The sequence below is a fragment of the Stegostoma tigrinum genome, chromosome 4 (genome assembly GCF_030684315.1).
Source record: "Stegostoma tigrinum isolate sSteTig4 chromosome 4, sSteTig4.hap1, whole genome shotgun sequence".
Lineage (NCBI taxonomy): Eukaryota > Metazoa > Chordata > Chondrichthyes > Orectolobiformes > Stegostomatidae > Stegostoma > Stegostoma tigrinum.
The window spans coordinates 6,147,505-6,173,454 of record NC_081357.1 but is presented as its reverse complement, the minus strand read 5'-3'; the positions used below and the strand labels follow the sequence as shown (position 1 = coordinate 6,173,454).

The following is a 25,950-nucleotide window of genomic DNA, read 5'->3' as shown; positions in this document are numbered from 1 at the left end:
TGCCACCTTCATCCCAACATCTTATTGCCTCCCCAAATGGCAACCTACTTGCCTGGCATCCTACTAACTTGCTATTCTTCCCCTGGCAACTGGTTTATAATTGCCTGATTTCTCTGTACCTTCTTTCTTTAAATCACAGAGTTACATTAAGTGCCCTCCCATCCATAAGAATCAATCTATAGTTCACTGAATCTTGAAAGATGCAATTACTACTTCCCAGTTCACTTCCTTAAATACACTGGGATTTTGTTCATCAGGCACAGAGGATTTATCCGCCTTTAATCCCGTTAATTTCCCTAACACCTTCTCCCTACTATTGTTGACTTTCTTCCATTCCTACCTCTCACTGGATCCATACTGTTTATGTTCTCCTTTGAGAAGACAGAACCCTAGCATGTACTTCCTGCTCTGCCATTTCCTCTCACTGTATGGGACCTACATTTGTCTCAACTGATCTCTTCTTCAAATACATTATAAAAGCTTTTCCAGTCAGTTTATACATTCCCTGCAGGTGTATTCCTGTACTTTATTTCTCCTCTCTTCACTTATCCCTTTGTCCTCAATTGTTGAATTCTAAACTGGTCCTACTCGTCAGGTCCATGATCTTTTTGATCGATTTATAAGCCTTTTCCTTGGATCTAATATTATCATTAACTTCCCTTGTTCACCATGGATGGGCCACCTTTCCTGTTTTATTTTTAAACCAGGTAGGTTTTGTGTCAGTGCAGTTCCTCAGTGCACTCTTTAAATGCTTGCCATTGTCCATCCACAATCATCCCTTTGAGCAACGTTCCACAATTTATCAAAGCCTCAATTTAAGTCCTGCATATCTAGTCCACTTGCTGTCAGAGACTTTTGTGGAGTGTCTTGAGCAGTGGAAGGCTAACCTTGTCGTACCATGATGTTGTGCCAAGTGGGGTAGGCGTGGAGGTTAGGTACATCTTAGGTTTAGGATAAATCTCGGCACAACGTTGTGGGCCGAAGGGCCTGTACTGTGCTGTACTGTTCTATGTTCTACAAGGCTGTTGACAGGACTGCAGGGTTTGAATTATAAGGAGATGGTGAGTAGGCTGGGACATTTTTCACCAAAGCATAGGAGGCTGATGGGTGAACTCATGAAGGGCAGAAGTTAAATGGCAAAGGTATTTTTCCTAGGGTGGAGGAGATCAAAACCATGGGACATATTTTAAATGTTTGAGGTGAAAGATTTAAAAGGGTCCTGAAGGGCAACTTTTTCACACAGAAGATGGTTAAAGTGTGGAATGAACTACCAGAGGAAGTGGTAGTTGCTGGTACACTTTCAACAATTAAGACATTTGGATAGTTACATGAATAGGAAGGATTTAGCGGAATATGGGTCAAATCAGGTAAATGGGGCGAGGTTAGTTTGGCAGAATTGGTTGGCATGGATGATTTGGACCGAAGCATCTATTTCCATACTGTATGGCTCAATGATTCTATGAGTCTGCACTGTATCATCCATATGCCTGTCTAATAGCCATTTAAATGCCCCTAATGAGGCCAACTCTACTACCCTCTCTGGCAATGCATTCCATGCCCCTACCACTTTCTGAGTAAAAAACTACTTCTAATAGCTCCTATAGAACATAGTACATAAAACTTGCAAATGTTTTCTGAACCCATTCCAATTTAATAGTATCCTTCCAATAGCAGGGCGTCCAGAACAGCACACAGTACTCCAGAAGTGGCCTTACCAATGGTCCTGTACAGCCTTAACATGATGTGCCAACTCCTACACTCAATGAAAACCAGAAGAACTGCAGATGTTGTAAATCACAAACAAAAACGAGGTTGCTGGAAAAACTCAGCAGGTCTGGCAGCATCTGTGAAGGAAAAAACAGAGTCAACGTTTCGGGTCCAGAAATCCTTTGAGGAAGGGTCAAGGAAGGGACAAGCATGAGGATTCCTGGAAGCATGGCATTCCACAAAGCCTGCTACTACGAAACACATCAAACTTGGCCCCATATACATTCCATTATGGAGGAAACCATAGGCAATCCATCACAACGGACCTCAGAGTTTAAAAACCAGGCGGGAAAACACACTGATGCTTCATCAGGTGCTGCACTGAGGATGTTACCGAGCATGGTAACAAAATGTCTGTGGAACAACAAACCAGCTCGGCAGGCCAACCATCATCAACACCCACAGCCCGAGCTACAGATCTACTCCAAAACCTTAGACTTCAAAATAGTGTTAATGTGTTCCAGAACATTCCTGGTTGTTACATGGCTTTAGTTGTACTAATGTCAGGAAATGAAATAGAAGGGGAACAAACAAACTGAAGTCTCTGGGAAATGAGAATGAGCAAGACACAGATAAATTCATGGTCTGGATGGACCTCATCTCGGGTCTTAAGAGAAAAAATTAGTGAGATAGTTGATACACTGTTAAAAATATTCAATGCTCTGTTTCCATGACTGAGTGCTTCAATTCCTGCTTGTGTTCTCACTTTGCTTTCACCAGTAGATTTCAGGAAGTCCAGAATCCCCATAGCCCTCATGTCAAAGTCAGAAGTCTTTGTTAAAGCCACATTAATTGCAGTAAATAATTAACACCTGGAGAAGTGAGATGCAGAAGATGATGCATTTGATCCGGCTTCCAAACTGCTTTAGATTTCACAGATTTTAATCACTATCTGCTCCTAAATCATGTGTTATTTAATGTTAAAATTCCTTTCATGAATGCAGTTCACAAGTGGATAGATACTCACTATTAAAAAAGAAACAACAGCAGATGCACTAGCTTAATTTAGGAAACACTCCAAGGTGGTCTTACCTATTCAAACATCATAATACATCTGAGATGTAGTTGCAGCCTCGCCTAAATCATGAAATTTACTTGCAAATATCTTTGTGCAAGAAGCATCACACTTTAAAAAATTAGATGCCAAATAAAACAGGTACTCAGAAATCCACTCTTTACGACCTGAAATCTTGGCACGCAATGCTCATTTTGCAAAAACACTTACTGGATCAGAATTGTAAAGTGGCTCACAGACTTTCTCCAATGCTTGCAGAAACTTCACATTGTCCTTTGCCCCATTAGCTGCATCAGTGATTTCAGAATCCAGCTTTTGCCACATCTGTAAAATAAGGGACAAACAAATAAATATTCCATCAGATTTTTAAATCAAATAGTCTCTTATTGAATATAATGCTTCAATTGCTAAACAGTTTGTACAGTTCTGAAGAAGGGACACTGGACCTATAAGACGAGCCCATCAAGCCTGATCTGAATTCAATAGGATCATGGCTGATCAGATATTCCTCTCATCCACATTTCTACCCTATCCCCACAACCCTTGATTCCCCTAATGATCAAGAATCTGTCTGCCTCAGTGTTAAATGTATGAGGATGGTGCCCTCTCAGCTCTCTGTGGTAAGGAGTTCCAAAAACTCTCAACCCTCTGAGAGAAGAAATTCCTCCTCATCTGAGTACAAAATTGGTACACCTTTATTCTGAGACTATGCCTTCTCCCATGAGACTCTCCCATGAGAGGAAACATCCCGTTGAGCCCCTTAACAATGTTATGTTTTAATGAGATCACATCTCATTCTTCTACACTGTAGTTAATAGAGTCCCAACCTGACCCGAAACACTCACTCAGCTCTTTCCCCACAAATGCTGCTAGATACCTGCTGAAAGTCTCCAGCAACTTCTGCTTTAGTTATGGTAGGGAGACTGACTTGGTTTGGCTTACTATTCGTGTTAAAATACCATCTTGCCTGCAAACAACTACACAAACAATAATTTAAGATATTCAGGAAATGGTTGTTTGGTAGAACTGAACATGAGTAGCGATGATAGAAGTTACATTTAGTTGAAGCTTTGTACCTTGTACTCATCAGGTCAACTTGCAAAAATACCAATTCGGGGGAAGACCAATATTTATATGATGTAAAATGACAGTGTCAATTGCTTAGCAAGTAAATGCTGATTGTAGAGGTATTGCCATGGAGATCGCATCTATTACTGCTGATTGACTATAAATAGCCAGGCTTTGTTTAAGTTTTTAAAATAGGCAGGTACATTCTGATTTGTTGGGCATTGTCATCAGAGTGGACTTGCAAACTAATTAGCATTTGTTTCTCTTGAAGGAAGAATTATCATGATTATTCATGACACCGTGGCTGGCTCTGCTGTACAGAAGGGCGGGTAAAAGAGTGGAAGGGCAATAGGCATTGGGGATTCAATTGTAAGGGGGGCAGATAGGTGGTAGATGTGGTCGAAAATGAGACTCCCGAATGGTATCAGAGATAATGGGAACTTCAGATGCTGGAGAATCCAAGATAATAAAGTGTGAAGCTGGATGAACACAGCAGGCCAAGCAGTATCTCAGGAGCACAAAAGCTGACGTTTCGGGCCTAGACCCTTCATCACAGAGGGGGATGGGGAGAGAATTCTGGAATAAATAGGGAGGGGGGGGGAGGCAGACCGAAGATGGAGAGAAAAGAAGATAGGTGGAGAGGAGAGTATAGGTGGGAAGGTAGGGAGGGGAATGAGTCAGTCCAGGGAAGACGGACAGGTCAAGGAGGCAGGATGAGGTAGTAGGTAGGAAATGGAGGTGGGGCTTGAGGTGGGAGGAAGGCATGGGTGAGAGGAAGAACAGGTTAGGGAGGCAGAGACAGGCTGGGCTGGTTTTAATTTCCTACCTACTACAGGTGGTCTGAGGTGCATTTGTTTTAATGCGAGAAGTGTAGTAGATAAGGCAGATGAACTTCGGCTTGGATCAGTATCTGGGATTACGATGTTACTGCTACTACTCAGACTGGCTTGAGGGAATGGCATGATTGGCAACTAGAAGTCCCAGGATATTGATGCTTTAGGTGGGATAGAGAGGGAGGTAAAGGGGGTGGAGGAGTTGCATTACTGGTCAAAGACGATATCACAGCTATGCTGAAGGAGGGCACTACGGAGGACTCGAGCAGTGAGGCAATATGGGCAGAACTCAGGAACAGAAAGGGTGCTGTAACAATGTTAGGGCTGTACCACAGGCCTCCCAACCGCGAGTGTGAGACAGAGGTACAAATATGTAAACAGGTTATGGAAAGGTGTAGGAGCAACAGGGTGATGGTGATGGGAGATTTTAATTTTTCCAACATTGACTGGGATTCACTTAGTGTTAGAAGTCAAGATGGAGCAGAATTCATAAGGAGCATCCAGGAAGGTTTTCTAGAGCAGTATGTATGTAGTCCAATTCAGGAAGGTGTCATACTGGACCTGGTGTTGGGGAATGAGCCTGGCAAGGTGTTTGAAATTACAGTAGGGGGCTACTTTGGAAATAGTGACCACAATTCCATAAGTTTTACAATACTCATGGATAAAGATGAGAGTGGTCCTAAAGGAAGAGTTCTAAACTGGGGGAAGGACAACTATAGCAAAATTCAGCAGGATCTGGGGCAAGTAGATTGGGAAAAACTGTTTGGAGGTAAATCCACATTTGATATGTGGGAGGCTTTTAAAGAGAGGTTGATTAGCATGCAGGAGAGACATGTTCCTGTGAAAATGAGGGATAGAAATGGCAAGTTTAAGGAACCATGGATGACAGGTGAAACTGTGAGACTAGCTAAGAGGAAAAAGGAAGCATACATAAGGTCTAGGCGACTGAAGATAGACTAAACTTTGGAAGAATATCAGGAATGTAGGGCGAATCTGAAATGAGGAATTAAGAGGGCTAAAAGGGGACATGAGATAGCGAACATGGTTAAGGAAAATCCCAAAGCCTTTTATTCATATATAAAGAGCAAGAGGGTAACTAGAGAAATGATTGGCCTACTTAAGGACAAAGAAGGAAAGTTATGCGTTGAGTCAGAGAAGATGGGTGACATTCTTAACGAGTACTTTGCATTGGTATTCACCAAGGAGAGGGATGTTGAGGTTAGGGATAGATGTTTGATTACTCTAGGTCAAATCGGCATAAGGAGGGAGGAAGTGTTGGGTTCCTAAAAGGCATTAAGGAGGCCAAGTCCCCAGGTCCAGATGGGATCTATCCCAGGTTAATGAGGAAAGCAAAAGAGGAAACAGCCGGGGCCTTAACAGATATCTTTGCAGCATCCTTAAACATGGGTGAGGTCCTGGAGGACTGGAGAATTGCTAATGTTGTCCCCTTGTTTAAGATGGGTAGCAGGGATAATCCAGGTAATTATCAACCAGTGAGCCTGACGTCAGTGGTAGGGAAGCTGCTGGAGAAGATTCTGAGGGATAGGATCTATTCCCATTTGGAAGAAAATGGGCTGATCAGTGATAGACAGCATGGTTTTGTGCAGGGAAGGTCATGTCTTACCAACTTGATAGAATTCTTTGAGGACATGACAAAGTTGTTTGATGAGGGAAAGGCTGTAGGTGTCGCATACATGGACTTCAGTAAGGCGTTTGATAAGGTTCCCCATAGCAGGCTGATGGAGAAAGTGAAGTCGCATGGGGTCCAGGGTGTGCTACCTAGATGGATAAAGAACTGGCTAGGCAACAGGAGACAGAGAGTAGTAGTGGAAGGGGGTTTCTCAAATTGGAGACTTGTGACCGGTAGTGTTCCACAGGGATCTGTGTTGAGACCACTGTTGTTTGTGATAAACATTAATGATCTGGAGGAACGTATAGGTGGTCTGATTAGCAAGTTTGCAGATAACACCAAGATTGGTGGAGTAGCAGATAGTGAAGGGGACTGTCAGAGATTACAGCAGAATATAGATAGATTGGAGAGTTGGGCAGATAAATGGCAGATGGCGTTCAATCCGGGCAAATGCAAGATGATGCATTTTAGAAGATCTAATTCAACAGCAGACTATACAGTAAATGGAAAAGTCCTGGGGAAAACTGACGTACAGAGATCTGGGTGTACAGATCCATTGTTCCCTGAAGGTGGCAACGCAGGTGGATAGAGTGGTCAAGAAGGCATACGGCACACTTTCCTTCGTCGGACGGGGTATTGAGTACAAGAGTTGACAGGTCATGTTACAATTGCATAAGACTTTGGTTCAGCTATTTTTAGAGTACTGCGTATAGTTCTGGTCGCCACATTACCAAAAGGATGTGGATGCTTTGGAGAGGGTGCAGAGGAGGTTCACCAGGATGTTGCCTCGTTTGGAGGGCCCTAGCTATGAAGAAATGTTGAGTAGATTAGGATTATTTTCATTAGAAAGAGGAAGATTGAGAGGGAGCCTGATTGAGGCCTATAAAATCATGAGGGGTATAGACAAGGTGGAAAGCAAGAAGCTTTTTCCCAGAGTGGGGGACTCAATTACTAAGGGTCATGAGTTCAAAGTGAAAGGAGGAACGTTTATGGGAGATATGTGTGGCAAGTTCTTCATGCAGAGGGTGGTGGGTGCATGGGACACGTTGCCAGCGGAGGTGGTAGATGCAGACACGATAGTGACTTTTAAGATGTTTCTGGACAGGTACGTGGATGGGCAGGGAGCAAAGGGATACAAACCCTTAGAAAATAGATGACAGGTTTAGGCAGAGGATCTCGATCGGCGCAGGCTTGGAGCACCAATGGGCCTGTTCCGGTGCTGTAATTTTCTTTTGTTCTTTGTTCTATTTGAAATTTTGCATGCTTGTGTTTATCCTGGCAAGTGCAAGGTGAAAAACTTCTCTTGTTTCAGCAAAATGACACATAACGTCGAGAATTTGTGAAGGAATTCAATTAAAGACGTGCAGCATTAATCAAGGTTCTGAAAGTATAAGAGATGTAACCCTATAAAATCTCGAAAAAGATCGTAATGGGTTACTTTTTTAAGAAGAGAACAAAACAGTTCATAAATGTATAGCTATTTATCCTGCACAAATTAATCTCTTTTTACAGCAATGAGGAATTATAGGTAAATAATGCATACGCCCAAGATTCTTGTGAATATACTGATGAATGAAAATAAAAGCCTTGTCAAAATGGATTTGTGTTCAGCAATGCAGGCAGTCCCTGTGTTGCAAACAGGTTCTATTCTGGAGCCTGTTCGTAAGTTGATTTATACGTTAAGTACATAATGCAAGAAAATATAAAACAGCTGTTCATAAGGAGGTTAGAGACAAAAAAAGCTGCAGATGCTGCAATCCAAGGTAGACAAGAGGAGGCTGGGAGAACACAACAAGCAAAGCAACATCTGGAGGAAGGGAGAAGTAAATTTTTCGTTATGACTCTTCTTCAGGACTGAGTGTGGGGATGGGGAGAGCTACAAATAAAGAAGGGGAAGGAGCGGGGTTTGTTGAATGGTGATCATATGGGGACACAGTTAATAGGTTTGACATGGTTGGTCAATGGGAAGATTGGTCAGTAGGTGGAATGGAAGGGAGAAAGTGAGGCTGGAAAAGGAGCCAGGGGAAGGATGGGAAGGTTATTTGAAATTAGAGAACTCGATGTTAAGTCGTCCGGGCTGTAGGGTGCCCAGGCAGAAGATAAGTTGTTGTTCCTCAAATTTGCATTCTGAGTCGTTGTGACACTGGAAGAGGCCAAGGATGGACATGTCGAAGGGGAAGTTGTGAGTCGGGGTTGGGGGGGCTTGAAATGGGTGGAGACCAGGCAACCTTTGGTGGCCATTATGGGCCAGACGAAGATGCTCGGCGAAACAGTCACCTGATCAACATTTGGTCTCACCAATGTAGAGATGACCACATTGGGAGCACCAGATGCAACAGACTAGATTGGAGGAGGTAGGTGAAGATCTCTCTCACCTGGAAGGGCTGTTTAGGACCCTGGATGGAGGTGAGGGAAGTGGTGTGTGGGCAGGTGTTGCACCTTTTAAATTTCATAAGGAAACGTTTATATGTCAGGTTTTTAAAATTATACTCCAGAACTGTTCGCAGTACTCTAAAAATGGCTGAACCAAAGTCTTATACAACTGTAACATGGCCTGCCAACTCTTGTACTCAATACCCCGTCCGACGAAGGAAAGCGTGCCGTATGCCTTCTTGACCACTCTATCCACCTGCGTTGCCACCTTCAGGGTACAAGTACTTGATAAGTACAAGCGTTTTTAGGTCAGATGTTTGTAAATCAGGGACGTCTTATACTCAAATAATACTTGTTCAATGTAAATTTGATCGTGTAACGAAGATATTCATCACAGAATCCTTTTTCATTAATCAAATGTATATTTTACACTTTCACGGGATGTCAGCATCCCCACTGGTCTGACCAAGTCTACGCATCCCTGGACACCATGGCTAATTTAACATGGACAATCCACCTAATCTGCACATCGTTAGGAACCAAATAATCCAACAAAAACCCATGCAGACATGGGAGAACGAAACTCCTCAACAGACAGTCACCCCAAGCTGGACTCAAATCCTGGTTCCTGGCACTGTGGCATAGGAGTGCTAACCACTGAGCCACTGTGCCACCACCCCATTCTGGTAAATGATACCCCCCAAGGATGTTGATGGTTGAGATTCAGTCTTGGTGATGCCATTGAATATCAAGAGTTAGATTCTCAATGGAGATGGACATTGATTGGCATTTATGTGGAACAAAACTACTTTTGGATCAATGCCTCAATATTGTCCCGGTCCAAAAATAGAAATTGACAGAAAAGCTCAGCAGGTCTGACAATCAAAAGGGTCTAAGGAAGGGTTACTCAACTTGAAATTTTAGCTCTGATTTCTGCGAGTCTGGCAACATCTGTGGAGAGAAATCAGATTTAACATTTTGGGTGATTGACCCTTCCTTGGACCCTTTTGAGTGTCAGACCTGTTGAGCTTTTCCAGCAATTTCTACTTTTGGACCTGATTACAGCATCACAATTCTTTTGGGGTTTAATATTGTTCAGGTCTTGTTTTGCATTTGAACATTGCTTACTTCAATGTCTGAGGAGTTGCAAATGGTGCTGGATAAGTTTTCCCAATTCTGTCCTTATGATAAATGGAAGATCATTAATGAAACAGCTGAAGATGATCGGACCTGGGACACTACCTACCTGAGGGACTCCTGCAGAGAAGTGCTAGACCCAAGATGACTGGCCTCCAATAATCACAACCATCTCCCTATATGCTAGATACAAAACTTTAGTTCAGCCACATTTGATTTGATTTGATTTGATTTATTGTCACGTGTAACTAAATATAGTGAAAATCTTTGTTTATGATCAGTACAGACAGATCACAGCAAGCAACAGCTTGCAGGTCATAGGGTGACAAAAAAAAAATTAGACAGTGACATACAGGTTACTTCACACAGGGCGTGCATTCGGCAAGATCAACATAAGCGAGCTCAGCATTATTTGAACTTAGAGAGTCTAATAACACCTGCGGAGTTCTGGCTGCCACAGTGTAGGAAGGATGTGGAGACTTTGGACAGGATGTAAAAGAGTTTACAAGGATGTTGCTTGAATAGAAATGCATGGTAAAATAAGGAAAAGTCAGCCTGGTTTCATCAATGGGAGATCTTGCCTGACAAATCTGTTAGAATTATTTGAGCAGGTAATGAGTATTAGCGAGTTTTGAGAAGATTTGTAGCTCAGGTTGAGGTTCTGGATGTGAGTTTGCTCACTGAGCTGGAAGGTTACAGACGTTTCGTCACCATTCTAGGTAACATCATCAGTGAGCCTCTGACGAAACGCTGGTGTTATGTCCCGCTTTCTATTTATTATAAATTCTATAAATAGAAAGAGGGACATAACACCAGTGCTTCGTCGGAGGCTCACTGATGATGTTACCTAGAATGGTGACGAAACGTCTGAAAACTAACTTTCCAGCTCAGCGAGCAAACTCACATCCAGGTAATGAGTATGTCAGACCAAGGACAGCCAATGTATGTTATCTACATGGACTTCCAGAAGGCTTTCGATAAGGTGCCACACAGGAGGCTGCTGAGCAAGATAAAGGTCTATAGTGTTAGAGGAAAGGTACTAGCATGGACAGTAGATTGGCTATCTGGCAGAAAGCAGAGAGTGTGGATAAAATGAATCTTTTGTTGGGCGAAAATGCTGGAATTCCCTCGCTAACAGCATGAAGGTCAATCCACAGCATGTGGACTGTAGCGGTTCAAGAAAGCAGATTATCACCATCTTCACAAGGGCAATTAGGAACAGGCAACAAATGCTGGTCAGCCATCAGTGCTCACATCCATGAATAAAATTTTATTATATTGGCCCTAACATTTCCTTTTTCTGTTTCACTGTTAATCTCTTCCTCCAAAAGAATACGTTTTTTTAAAAACGTGAGCCAATCAACGCATCACTTTCGTGTAATGGAACTGATTTGATTTGTTTTCCCAATCAGCAGTCCCATAAAGGTAGATAAATCCCTGCCACCCAATCAGGTGTTTCCCAAAACTTTGTGGGAAGTTAGGGAAGAGACTGTTAGGCACCTTGATGTGATATCTGTATTATCGATAGCCATTGATGCGGTGCCAGAAGACTAGAGGTTGGCGAATGTGATGCCATTATTTAAGAAAGGCTGTAAGGAAAAGCCAGCGGGCTGTGAATTGGTGAGCGTTACATCAGTTGGTAAGCTGTTGAAGGGGATTCTGAGGGATAGCATTTGCATTACTTTGGAAAGGCAAGGACTGATTTGGCATATTCAGCATGATAGCATGTCTTACTAACTTGATTGAAAGTTTTGAAGAGGTAACAAGATTGATAAAGGCACAGTAGTAGATGTTGTCTATAGGTAAGGTCTTCAACAAAGTTCTGCATGATAGACTGGTTAGTAAGAATAGATCAGATGGGATCCAGGCGAAGCTAGCCAATTGGGTATAAAATTGGCCTGATGATCGGAGACAGAGGGCAGTAGTGGAGGAATGTTTTTCAGACTGGAGGCCTGGAGTAGTGAGCCACAATGATCAGCGTTGGGTCCACTGCTTTTCGTCGTTTACATGAATGGTTTGGAACTGAACATAGGAGTAATGGTTAGTAAGTTTGCAAATGGCTCCAAAATAGGTGGTGCAGTGGAAAATGAAGAAGATGATTTCAAAGTGCAGCATGATGTTGATCAAATGGAGTGATGGGCCGAGGAGTGGCAGATGGAGTTTAATTTAGATAAATGTGAATTGCATTTTGGTAAGGTAAAACAGGGCATGACTTATACAATAAATGGCAGGGCCCTGATGGCAGAGAATATTGCCAAACAAAGAGACCTAGGGTGTAAGTGCATACTTCCATGAACATTGCATCACAGGTATACAGAACGGTGAAGAAGGTGTTTGGCATGTTTGCCTTCATTGGTCGTAACAGTGAACATATGAGCTGGGTTGACATGTTGTTGCTGAACAGTGAATTGTTGAGGCCACTTTTGGAATCCTGCATACAATCTGGTTACTCTTCTACAGAGAGGATGTTGCTAAACTTAAGAGAGTACAGAATGATTTATAAGGATATTGCTGGAGCTGGAGGGTTTGAGCTATGGGGTGAGGCTGAATCGGCTGGGGTTATTTTTCCTGGAGCGTCAGAGACTGAGGGGTGACCTTCTAAAGATTTATAAAATCATGAGAGACATGCATAAGCTGAATACCCAAGGTTTTTTTTTCTAGTGTACGGGAGTCCAAAACTAAAGGACATAGAGAAAGATTTAAAAAGGACTTTTCACACAGAGAGTAATGCACCTCTGGAACAAGTTGCCAAAGGAACTGGTGGAGGCAAGTACAATTACAACATTTAAAAGGCATCTGGGCAGGTGCATGAACTGGAAGAATTTGGAGAGAAATGGGTCAAATGCTAGCAAATGGGACTAGGCCAGATTGGGATGTCTGGTTTCATTTCTTTAAGTTTAGGAGCTGGGACATTTTGTTGAGGTTATACAGGTCATTGGTGAGGATTCCTCAGGAGTAGTGTCCAGTTCTGGTTGCCCAGTTAGAGGAAGGATACTTTCAAGCTGGTGAGGGTTCAAAAGAGATTTACCAGGATGTTACCGGGTATGGAAGATTTGAGTTATGAGGAAAGGCTGGATAGGCTGGGACTTCTTTCACTGAAGCGCAGGAGGTTGCAGGTGACCTTACAGAAGCTTATAAAATAATGACAGGTGTAGATAGAGTTGATGTTAGTTGTCTTTTCTCTCTAAGACGGGGAATTTCAAGATGACGGGACACATTTTTAAGGTGAGAGGAGAGAGTTTTAAAAAAGACAATGCCACCCGTAGGTTGCAGGAACAGCAACTCATATTCCGCTTAGGAACCCTGCAGCCTAATGGTATCAATTTGGATTTCACCAGCTTCAAAATCTCCCCTCCCCCCACTGCATCCCAAAACCAGCCCAGCTCGTCCCCGCCTGCCTAACCTGTTCTTTCTCTCACCTATCCCCTCCTCCCACCTCAAGCCGCACCTTCATTTCCTACCTACTAACTTCATCCCGCACCCTTGATCTGTCCGTCCTCCCCAGATTTACCTACTCCCTCCCCACCCCCCCCCACCCATACTCTCCTCTCCACCTATCTTCTCCTCTATCCATCTTCAGCTTTGCCTCCCCCTCACTTTTTATTTCAGAATCCTCTCCCCATTCCCCCTTTTCTGATGAAGGGTCTCGGCCCAAAACGCCAGCTTTTGTGCTCCTAAGATGCTGCTTGGCCTGCTGTGTTCATCCAGCCCCACACACTGTTAATAGGTTCCCAGTTCAAAAGCAAGTTGGCTTCACTTGGAAAAAACCTTCCTTCTCCAGTTCATCCGCACTTCACCAGAACTCACAGTTACACAAACATTGCTTAAAAGAGGCATCAAATTCCCTATTTTCCAAACTTACAGCCATTGTAAATACCTAGGGTCCAAACAGTTCTATCACGATTCAGTTCACGGTTTTAAAACGCCTAAAAATAAAAAAGACAGTCGGAACTGCCAATGCTGGAGTCTAAGATAACCAAGTGTGGAACTGGAGGAACAGAGTAGGCCAGGCAGCATCAGAGGAGCAGGAAAGCTGACATTTCAGTCAGCACCCTTTTTTAGAAAAAGGGTCTTTCTGAAGAAGGTCCCAGACCCAAAATGCCAGCTTTCCTGCTCCTCTGATGCTGCCTGGCCTGCTGTGTTCCTCCAGGTCCACACCTTGTTACCTAAAATAAAAAAGATGGCTTTTATAACATGTACATCTACATTTCCTAATACATCACAACTTAGAGAATACTTTATCTTTCTGCTTTTCACACCATCATGTATAATTTAAAATTTATCCAAGTTATTAGACATCTACCATGCATTTGCCTGAAGAATCAGCTTGCCTAGATCATCCTGAAACATCCTTGCATTCTCCTCATAATCCTCACCTCATCTGTGTCATCAGCAAACTTTGAAATGTTGCTCAGATCCTCCTAACTATCCTTGTTATTTATTTTAGTAGAAATATTTCTTTTTATTTCCTCATTCAATTCCTTTATATATGTCATGAATAGCTGGGGCCCATGCACGGATCCCTGCAGTACACCACTCATCACTTGCCATCCAGAAAAAAAAATTGTTCCTATTCTTTGCTTGCTATCAATTTTCATTCCATGGCGGTATATCAGCCTTAATCCTTGTGCTTTAATTTTGCCCTATCACCTGTTATTTGGGGCCTTATCAAAAGTCTTCTTGAAAACCAAATACACATCCCCTCATTTATTCTATCAGTTACATTCGCAAAACACCAGTAAATTTAGTTGAGCATGATTTCTTGTCATAAACTTATGCTGAATTTGTCCAATCCTGTTCACGTGTTCCAAGTATGCTGTTATTGCATTTTCTATAATAGATTCTAGCATTTTCACTGATGTTGGACTAACTGGTCTAAAATGTTCAATTTTAAATTATTTTTAAAGAGTAGGAATACACTGGCCACCCTCCAATCTGTAGGTACTGATCTAGAGCTCACAGAATTTTGGAAGATGATCATTATAAATCCAATACACAGGTAGTTCTCCAATAACGCAATAGTTGCAATAGTTGTGTGACCTCACACTGTAGAAAATCGCATTATAGGGAAATCGCTACAGAAAATTGCTATATCTGTACAGCAGAAAGTTTGTGTTGTCCAAACAGTGTCCACTATTCATCAATCACATGACAGCAAATGTGCATTAACAAAACAGACCTAATAGTATAATTACCTGTATCCAGGCTGGTCCCTTAAGTAAGATGGATTGAAGTTTTATCAAACCCTTGGGATTCGTCAGCCCTTAACCTCATTAATTTCTCTGGAACCATTTCTTTATAGTACTACTAATTTTCCTAAACTCCCTATTTTCAACAGATTCTTGGTTCCTGACCACTTCTGGGAAATTATATGTGTGTCTTTTGTGAAGACAGAACCAAAAATGTTTAATTATTCTGCCATGTCTTTGTTCCCATAATAATTTCTCCTGCTTCTGACTGTCAGACAGCAATATCTCCTGACTCCCCAAAGCCTATGTATCATCTACAAGATGTAAGTCAGGACTGTGATGTAATTATCCATGTCACCAACCACAAGTTCCCCTCCAAGTCACTCACCATTCTGACTTGAAATCACATCACTTGTTTGTTCGGGTGACAAGTGGATATGACATTAGTTAACCTACAAATCCACATGAATTTCTAGCTGGGATTAGGATGAGATAGAGAGTTATAGTTAACTTCATAAGTAGTAATCATTTAAGATTCATTTTCCATTTATTCCTATTCAAGAAAACAGTCAGGTTAAAAATAAAACCACTTAAAGTTTGCAGACAGTCTCTATGAAAATGCACCAGGCTGACCCAGCATTAATCCTGAGGGCTTATTTGGAAACTGAATGTGAGAATTGTGTGGGTTGACTGCACAGGGATAAACAGAGAATGTCTGGTGGAAAGAAAGAGGAAAAGATTATGACTTTGACTGGAAGGTGGCGGAGTGGCAAGACCCTCCATTTGGAGGTTCATAATGAAACAATAAACAAAATTAGTTTAAAATGTTGCAGAAGTATGGTTGGGGCCTATGTAACAACCTGCAGCACAGAAGTGTTCGTAGGTAAATCAATACAAGGACTGAGACAAGAAAGTAATAACAATAATTACTCATCGATATGTACAACTGTTAGACAAATGATTGGAAGGTTCCTGGGGAGGGGATGGGCGATGGTTATAGATTGTAGCAAATGCAAAGAGCAGAGAAGGGCAAAGCCACCTCATCTGATAAAACACAGCAACTGTGCTTATATATGGGATATTAACCCAATGACCTCAAGAACAATACCTAGTAAAGCTAGTTGCTCCAGGAAATGGGGCACAACTAAAACAGGAGGAGGAAATTATCATTATTCTAAAATTCAGTTGTGCAGGAGAGTTAATTCATCATGAAACTACAGGTCAGTGGCTGCAGCTGACAGCAATGAGGATAAGGTACAACCAGCTGGCAAAGTGGGGAGAAGACATCCACCCCTGTATAATGAATTATACCTGCCTACCGCACTATCATGCAAGAAGGCAGTTGGCTACTCCATCGTCAATAAGGAGTCAACAAAAATTAGGATATTGATCACAAAAATCTGTTCAAATCTCTGAAAATGGTGTGAACTGTATTTTTCAATTTTAATTTGGCAAGAGGTTTTCTATGTTATACAAACTTAAGTTATTCTAGCAACACAGCTCACTTCATTTTGGAAGACATCCAAATTGAACTTAGAATTTGGAATAAAAGTTATTTTGTCTGCATAGAAGTGGCTTGTTCTCCGAATATAGTTTATCTAGTTCAGTAAAGACCTAATTGAACTCTACTATGAAAAATGTTTGAGGAAATATGGAAAATAGGAAGATACGAAATGTACACTTCTATTGTGAAGGGGATCTTGGAAAAACGAATAGTGTTTTGAAATAATTGGAAACGACTTGGAAAATCTAAGAAAGGACTATGAAATTCAAAAGGCCAGTTTGAAAACCAAATGTTCACAGAATAGAATCCCTGCAGTGTAGAAGCAGGCCATTAAGGAGGGAGGTGATGGTCGAGCAATATTATCCAGATAATCCAGAGACCCAGATAACATTCTGGGGTACCCAGGTTCAAATGCTGCCGTGGCAGATGGTGGCATTTGAAATCAATAAAATATCTGGAATTAAGAATCTAATGATTGTCAGGAAAACCCATCTGGTTCACTGATGCCCTTTAGGGAAGGAAATGGCTATCCTTACCTTGTATTGCCTACATGTGACTCCAGGCATACAGCAAAATCGTTGACCCTGAACTGCCATTTGAGCAATAAATGCTGTCTAGCCAGTGAAGATGTCATCCCTTTAATGAATAAAGGGGAAAAAGATTCAGCCCATCAAATCCACACTGACTTCCCTGAACAGCATCCCACACCTATTCTATCCCTGCATTTCCCTGGACACTATGGGCAGTTCAGAATGGCCAATCCACGTAACCTGTACATCTTTGGACTTCAGGAGGAAACTTTCAGGACCCAGAAGAAACCCAATCACACTCAAAAAAGAATGTGCAAACTCCACACAGGCAGTTGCCCAATGGTCTGATCAAAAACCCAGTTCCCTGGCAATGTGAGGCAGCAGTGCTAACCACTGAGCCACTATGCTGCCCTGAATGATCAGAATATTATGTTAGCTTTATGAACAATGTAAAATTCCAACAGGACTTCAGTTGGTGACTTAGGTCCCACCTCCCTTCTCGGGCCAGCAGAAAATTAACTCTTTCTGTTGGTAACCACCATATACTTTCACCAAATATTTCCATTTTGTTAGATGGGTAGTTTTGGATGCCCAATTTGGATTAAAGATTTTGCTTTTCTGAGACTGGCCTTGACCATTCAGGCCATCTGTTATCTTTGAAGATTTGCAAACAGAGGGCAAGAGAATGTTGATAAGCAACAGATGTGAAAGGTTAGGGGGAGAATAAAAGAACAAGAGAGAAGTACGGCACAGGAACAGGCCGTTCGGCCCTTCAAGCCTGCGCTGATCATCATGCCCTGACTAAACTAAAAACCAAACCTTCTGCCTTTATTCGGTCCATATCCTCCTATTCCCTCCCTATTCATGTGCCTATCCAGATGCCTCTTAAATGTCGCCAATGTGCCTGCTTCCACTACCTCCTCTGGCAGCACATTCCAGCCTCCTATCACTCTGTGTCAAAAAATCTCCTTGCACATCTCCCATAAATTTTTGCTCTCTCACCTTTACCCGGTGCCCCCTTGAAATTGAAATTTCAAACTTGGGAAAAAGCCTCTGACTATCTACCCTGTCTATGCCTCTCATAATTTTATAGACCTCTATCAGGTCTCCACTCAGCCGCTATCTTTCCAGTGAAAACAATCCTAGTTTTTTAACCTTTTCTCATAGAAAATGCCTTTGAGACCAGGCAACATCCTGGTGAACCTTATCTGCACTCTTTCCAAAGGTTCCACATCCGTCTAGTAGTGTGGCAACAAAATATGAACACAACACTGTAAATACTCGCTAACGAGGGTTTTATACAGCTGCAACATACTTTGCCAACTCTTGTACTCCGTGTCCCAGCCAATGAAGGCGAACATGCCATATGCCTTCTTAATCACTTTGCCCAACTATATTGCTTCTTTTAGCAAACTGTGGACCTGCACACCCAGATCTGTCTGAATGTTAATGTTCCTAAGGGTTCTGCCGTTAACAATATAAGTTGTATCTAAATTTGATCCTCCGAAATGCACCACCTCGCATTTGTCATTTCTGTGCCCAAGTCGCCAATTTATCTATATCCTGTTGTATCTTTTCACAATCATTGGCACTATCAGCAACTCCACCAATCTTCATGTCATCTGCAAATATTCATCTTACGGGGTATTGAGTACAAGAGTTGGCAGGTCATGTTACAGTTGTACAGGACTTTAGTTCAACCGCATTCGGAATACTACATACAGTTCTGGTCGCCACATTACCAAAAGGATGTGGATGCTTTGTAGATGGTGCAGAGGAAGTTCACCAGGATGTTGCCTGGTATGGAGGCCACGAGCTATGAAGAGAGGCTGAGTAGATTAGGATTATTTTCATGAGAAAGACAGAGGTTGAGGGGGGACCTGATTGATGTCTACAAAATCATGAGAGGTATAGACAGGGTGGATAGCAAGAAGCTTCTTCTGAAAGTGGGGGACTCAATTACTAGGGGTCACGATTTCAAGGTGAGAGGGGAGAGGTTTAAGGGAGATACTTGTGGAAAGTTTTTTATGCAGAGGGTCGCGAGTGCCTGGAATGCGTTGCCAGCAGAGGCAGGCATGATAGCGTCATTTAAGATGTATCTAGACAGATACATGAATGGGCAAGGAGCAGAAGGATACAGATCCTAGGAAAATAGGCAACAGTTTTAGATAGAGGATCTGGATTGGTGCAGGCCTGGAAGGCCAAAGGGCCTGATCCTGTGCTTTTACTTTGTTCTATGTTTTATTAATCAGACCACCCACATTTTCCTCTACTAAGTGGTTGAGAATGGGAAACTGGCTCCAAGCTTTTGGGTCTCTGATCTTAATCCAATGTTGTATATTTTGCTGTGAAGAAAACAGGTAGGCAAATTTGAATAGTGGCAATTATTTGAAAATTTGCAGAGTCACACAAAAGGCTTTTTGGCCCGTGGAGAGGGATCCGGATGTCTTTTGAATCATAGAACATAGAACATTATATCGATGTTGTGCCGACTTGTCATACCAATCTGAAGCCCATCTAACCTACACTATTCCATGTACGTCCATATGCTTATCCAATGGCAACTTAAATGTACCCAAAGCTGACGAATCTACTACCGTTGCAGGCAAAGCATTTCATTCCCTTACTACTCTCTGAGTAAAGAAACTACCTCTGACAACTGTCCTGTATCTTTCCACCCTCAATTTAAAGCTATGCCTCCTCGTGCTCACCGTCACCATCCTAGGAAAATGGCTCTCCCTATCGACCCTATCTAACCCTCTGATTATTTTATATGTTTCAATTAATTCACCTCTCAACCTTCATCTCTCTAATGAAATCAGCCTCAAGTCCCTCAGCCTTTCCTCGTAAGACCTTCCCTCCATACCAGGCAACATCCTAGTAAATCTCCTCTGCACCCTTTCCAAAGCTTCCACATCCTTCTTATAATGTGGTGACCAGAACTGTACGCAATATTCCAAGTGCGGCCGCACCAGAGTTTTGTACAGCTTCACCGTAACCTCTTGGTTCCAGAACTCAATCCCTCTATTAATAAAAGTTAAAACACTGTATGCCGCCTTAACAGCCCTGTCAACCTGGTTGGCAACTTTCAAGGATCTGTGTACATGGACACCGAGATCTCTCTGCTCATCTACACTACCAAGAACCTTACCATTAGCCCTGTACTTTGCCTTCTGGTTACTCCTACCAAAGTGCATCACATCACACCTGTCTGCATTAAACTCCATTTGCCACCTCTCAGCCCAGCTCTGCAGCTTATCTATGTCTCTCTGCAACCTATAGCATCCTTCGTCACTATCCACAACTCCACCGACCTTAGTGTCGTCTGCAAATTTACTAACCCATCCTTCTACGCCCTCATCCAGGTCATTTATAAAGATGACAAACAGCAGTGGACCCAACACTGACCCTTGCGGTACAGCACTAGTAACTGCTCTCCAGGATGACCATTTCCTATCAACTACCACCCTCTGTCTTCTTTCAGCAAGCCAATTTCCGATCCAAACTGCTATATCTGCCACAATTCCATTCCTCCACATATTGTACAATAGCCTATTGTGGGAAACCTTATCGAATGCCTTGCTGAAATCCATATACACCACATCAACTGGTTTACTCTCATCTACCTGTTTGGTCACCTTCTCAAAGAACTCAATAAGGTTTGTGAGGCATGACCTTCCCTTCACAAAACCGTGCTGACTATCCCTAATCAATTTATTCTTTTCCAGATGATTATAAATCCTATCCCTTATAACCTTTTCCAACACTTTACCAACAACTGAGGTAAGGCTCACTGGTCTATAATTACCAGGGTTGCCTCTACTCCTCTTCTTGAACAGGGGAACCACATTTGCTATCCTCCAGTCATCTGGCACTATTCCTGTAGACAATGACGAGTTAAAGTTCAATGCCAAAGGCTCGGCAATCTCCTCCCTGGCTTCCCAGAGGATCCGAGGATAAATTCCATCCGGCCCAGGGGACCTATCTATCTTCACCCTCTGAAAGATTTCTAATACCTCTTCCTTGTGAACCTCAATCCCACCTAGTCTACTAGCCTGTATCTCAGTATTCTCCTCGACAACATTGTCGTTTTCTAGAGTGAATACTGTTGAAAAATATTCATTTAGCGCTTCCCCTATCTCATCTGACTCGGCACACAACTTACCACTACTATCCTTGATTGGCCCTAATATTACTTTCATCATTCTTTCATTCCTTAAATACCTATAGAAAGTCTTAGGGTTTACCCTGATCCTATCCTCCAACAACTTCTCATGTCTCCTCCTGGCTCTTCTGAGTTCTCTCTTTAGGTCTTTCCTGGCTACCTCGTAGCCCTCAAGCTCAGCCCATACTACCTCAGTTGACGAGTCCCCAAACATCCTTTCTGCAACTGTAATACTGTCCTTGACTAACAATGCCACACCTCCGCCCCTTTTACCATCAGTGGAGTAGGGCTCCTGAGATAGAGCTCCTCTGCTCCAAATGCTTTTCTTTCTTCTTTTCTCAATTTAATTTTTTTTAGTTCTTTTTTAGTTTCTTTTTCTATCTATTTACCTTCTGGAGGAAGCTTGGTTATGGAGGCAGTGATGACAGTGGCTGACGGCTCAAACTGGGGACTTTGTCAGGTAGCCACAAGAAGGTTGGTGTGCTTGGGCAAAGCTTTGTTGATTGCTGGCATTGTGGAAGCAGCTGGGGTCCCTGAGCAGTGTGAGAGCAGGGCTCTGGTGGCCTATGGTGAGGTTGCTAATGAGCCCAGATGGTGGTAGTAGCAAAAAGGCAGTGCGGTCATGTGGGAATTGAGAGAATGAGCCCAGTGCAGGAGAGAAAGGATGGTGGTCTGTGTTGAGATGGCAGTGCAGCGATCAAGAAATCAAGCCCAGGGGAGAGACTGAGCTCTCATGGGAAAAGCCTAGCACGGAGAAACTGCAGGCCCATGGCTAAAGAAAGACTGTAATTTGGAAGTTTTAACTTTATTTCTTATTTCCTACTTTATGCTGAAAAAACTGTGAATTTGAACTTGTCACTTATTTCTTTATTTTTCCAGTTTTCACCTAAGAATTTGTAGCTAGGTATCTTGTACCTAAGATTGCACTGGGAATGGTGACATTGTAAACCTTTCATTGTACACCTGTATCCCTGTACTTGAGTAAATGTAACAATAAAATCTAATTCTAATTCTTTACACCAGTCAATGAAATTAGACATCCAGGTACAGCAAGCAATGAGGAAGACAAATGGTATACTGTAATTCATTGAAACAAGATCTGAATTCAGAAGTAGGAATATTTTACTGCAAGAGTGTCTTGATGTCACCATTGCAATGAAGCAGGCTGGGTAGTGTGGCCTACAATCAATTGTTGTTAAAAAGAAGTGTAATGTAGCGATTGCATCAATGACAGCCAGCTGGACCTCATAGGAATTTGAGTTCCCCAACTGGGACTGTTAATCTCTTAATCAGGGAGCCCTGGCTGACTCAAAAAATTGAGGGTCACGGATATTGACACATTGGTGCCTGACCCTGTATAAGGCCATACTATAATCAAGGACCGTTCATCTGTAAAGAAAGGGTGACTTGGTGACAGGATATTGGCCTCTGTAGAGTTATTTCAATGATGACAAGAATAAAGCATGATCCTAATGGATCCACAACAGTCATCTTCGTGTTGAGTTAAGCATTTTCTTGCATTGTGCTTTTGTTTGAAAAGTTTGACTCATTCAAACCTGCTGTCAATGGCTGGTCCCAGTATGTGGAAAGGATGTGTTATTTTTTCCTGACAGATGCAGATGCAGTATACCACATTGGCAGATGTGCAGAAGAACCTCTGCTCAATGTGGAAATTCTTCTTGGGGCCTGGGATGGGTATGAGGGAGGAAGTGTGGGGGTAGGTGTAGCACTTCCTGCGGTTGCAGGGAAAAGTGCCCAGTGTAGTGGGACTGGAAGGGAGCGTGGAGCGGACAAGGGAGTCACAGAGAGAGTGGTCCCTCCGGAAAGCAGACAAGGGTGAGGATGGAAAACTGCCTTTGGTGGTGGGGTCAGATTGCAGATGGTGAAAGTGTCGTAGGATGATGCGTTGGATCCGAGGTTGGTGGGGTGGTACGTGAGGATGAGGGGGATTCTTTTTTGGCTGTTATTGTGGGGACAGGGTGTGAGGGATAAGTTGCGGGAAATGTGGTAGACACAGTCAAGGGCGTTCTCAACCACTGCGGTGGCGGTGGTGGGGGGGGAGGGGGGGGGGGGTGGCGGGGGTGGGAAGTTGCAGTCCTTGAAAAATGAGGACATCTGAGATGTACGGGAGTGGAATGCCTCAAGCTGGGAACAGATGCGGCACAGGAGAAGGAATTGGGAATAGGCGATGGCATTTTTGCTTTAATCACCTGGCTGAGCTCATTTCCCAATACGAGGTCCAGTATAGCCTCTTTCTTCATTGCACTATCTGCATACTGTTTCAAAAATATCTTCCTAGACCCAACTGCTCCCCGTCCAAACCCTTGGCACTAAGGGAGTGCCAATCAATATTGGGAAAGTTAAAAATCACCCAGCAAAACAACCCAGTTATTTTTACATCTTTCAAGAATTTGACTACATACCTCTTCCTCTGTTTCCAGCCCATAGCTGAGATATCTGTGCTACAAATTCAGTTTTATAACTGTACCCTTGTTTTTCTTTAGCTCTGCCCATAATGCCCCTCTGACCCCCTTCAACTCAGCTGTGATATAGTCCCTCGCCAGTAATGGATCCTCTTTTGTTTCCTCCAATGTCTCTTCTAAAACATTGATATCCCAGAACATTAAGCTGCCAATCCCGTCCCTCTTTCAACCACGTCTCTGTGATAGCAAGAACATCATAACAGCATACATTAATCTCGGCTCTAAATCCATCCATTTTATTTGTTATACTTCTTGCATTGAAGCAAATAAAGTCCAAGCCACTAGTTCTCCTGAGTTCAGCAACCTCTCCCTAACTGTTTTTCCTCTTAGCTACTTTTGCCTTAGACACAAGTGCTTCCTTAGTCACTATACTTATTGACCCGCTGCTCTGACATTTCTATGATTCGCATATCTGAAGCCTTCCCACCAACAGCAGCTGTTTAGCCATGCGTTCAATTGTACTCTGTCTCGGTTCTGAGCCTCTTTAACATATGGCACCAGGAGTAATCCTGAGATCATGGCTCCTACTTCTTAGCTTATTACCTAACTCCTTGAATTGTTGTTGTAGGACTTTGTAACTCTTCCCTCGAAATGTCATTTGTACCAATACAGACACTGACTTCTGTCTGTTAACGCTTCCGTTTCATGATGCCCTGTAACTGCTCAGAAACATCCATGACCGTGGAGTCTCTCTCATGGCCACAGAAGTGCCTACCCGGATCCCTGACTGTTGAATCTCCAATTACTATTGCTATACTCTGTTTTGTCCCTGCCTCTGTACAGCAGGGTCAGCTGTGGTGCCTCTGGTCTGCCTGCTGCTGCTGTCACCTGATAGGCCATCCTCCTCATCCGTATAAAAAAAAGGAACAGTTGTTTGACAGGGAGGCAGCTGCAAGAGATTCCTGCACTGACTGCCTGCCTGTCTAGCAATCGCCCAAATATCTTCTTGTACCTTGGGCATAAGATGCTTCTATTACTTCTTTTATCAATGACACTCTCTACCATTTGTGTGCTCCTTAGTGTTTCCAAATGTTGCTCAAGCCGCTCCATTCGTTTGGTCAACAGCTGAAGCTGAGCACACTTCCTGGCAATGTACTTATCAGAGACGCTCTTAGTGATTGACCACATCTTGCAGGCGGAACACAAAACCCCACCAACTAACATGACTAACCCTCTACTGACTCTTAGTTTACAAGTTAAATTTTAATTAATTTCCTAAAAATGACTTCCTAATTCCTAATAAATAGCCCTTCTTAACTTACTACCTGAACTCCCATTATGAACCAAAAGATGAACTAACTGTACTAATCCTTTAGAAAGACTGAGACATGCTTACCCATTAATGCAGTGAGATTCCTTAACCCATAGTACCAAGGGAATGTGCAGGTTAAGACAATGTAGCAACTAACCAACACTGACCAGTCAGAAACCGTGCTCTTTTTGCCTCCTCGTAATGTCAGCAGAGTGCTTCCCCAGAATGGGTGGCTTCTAGTTCCTTCTGAAAGGTATGTGTCAAAACTGAAACTAGAAACTGAACCCCCTAAGCTCTATTTTATATTTTCTCCAGTGTAGGCTCCTCCCTCTGGATCCTGCTTCTCGCTCCTCTTGAAAGGAACATGCCAGAACCAAAACAGACACTGTTAAGAACTATTAAGACCGCAAGTCCTCTAATTTCAGAGATGCTATCACTTTTACTTGGCAATTCGAGAGCCAGAGGAATCTGCATCAGGATTTTTGACCAGGTCAAGATGACCGGCAGAAGTCTGTGAATTTGGTTCCACCTTAATGAGATGCTTAGAGACTGACTGGCTTGCGGGATTAATGAAATAACTATGCAAAAATGCCTGCTAGCTGAAACTCAGCTGGATTTCAAACAGATGCTACAACTAGCCTTATCATTGGAAAATGTGGCAAGTGGAGCACATGAGTTGCAATGTATTTCAACGGAAGTGGACACCCTCACTGGTACGACTGAGCTTAGGTACAAGCAATTGCATTGATTCACTCAGGACATATTCTGATCAGAGTGATTCTAGATTGGCCCACAGCAAAACCTCAGAACAAAGCCAAGCCTCAGACAAAGAATTAAAATTTTCTTCAGGATCCTGGCCTGCAAGCTGTTGTAGTTATTGTTAGCCTGCGGAATTGGGACAAATTAAAAGTCCTATTAGACATAAATTGAGTAAGATGATTCACACAGTGGTATCCAGGAGGTTATCTAGGAGAGTTAATACCCTGTAAAGTCCATCTACATTT

General features: G+C 42.7%; 1 protein-coding gene across 1 annotated transcript in view; it reads right to left on the bottom strand.

Annotated features, from left to right (window-relative positions):
- Positions 1–25,950, bottom strand: part of LOC125452340 (dynein axonemal heavy chain 8-like) — a 1,165,100-nt gene that overhangs the window by 992,199 nt on the left and 146,951 nt on the right. Inside the window, exon 9 of the mRNA XM_059645122.1 lies at positions 2,993–3,106. Within this exon, the coding sequence (XP_059501105.1) occupies positions 2,993–3,106 (114 nt within the window). The remainder of the gene's footprint in view (positions 1–2,992; positions 3,107–25,950) is intronic.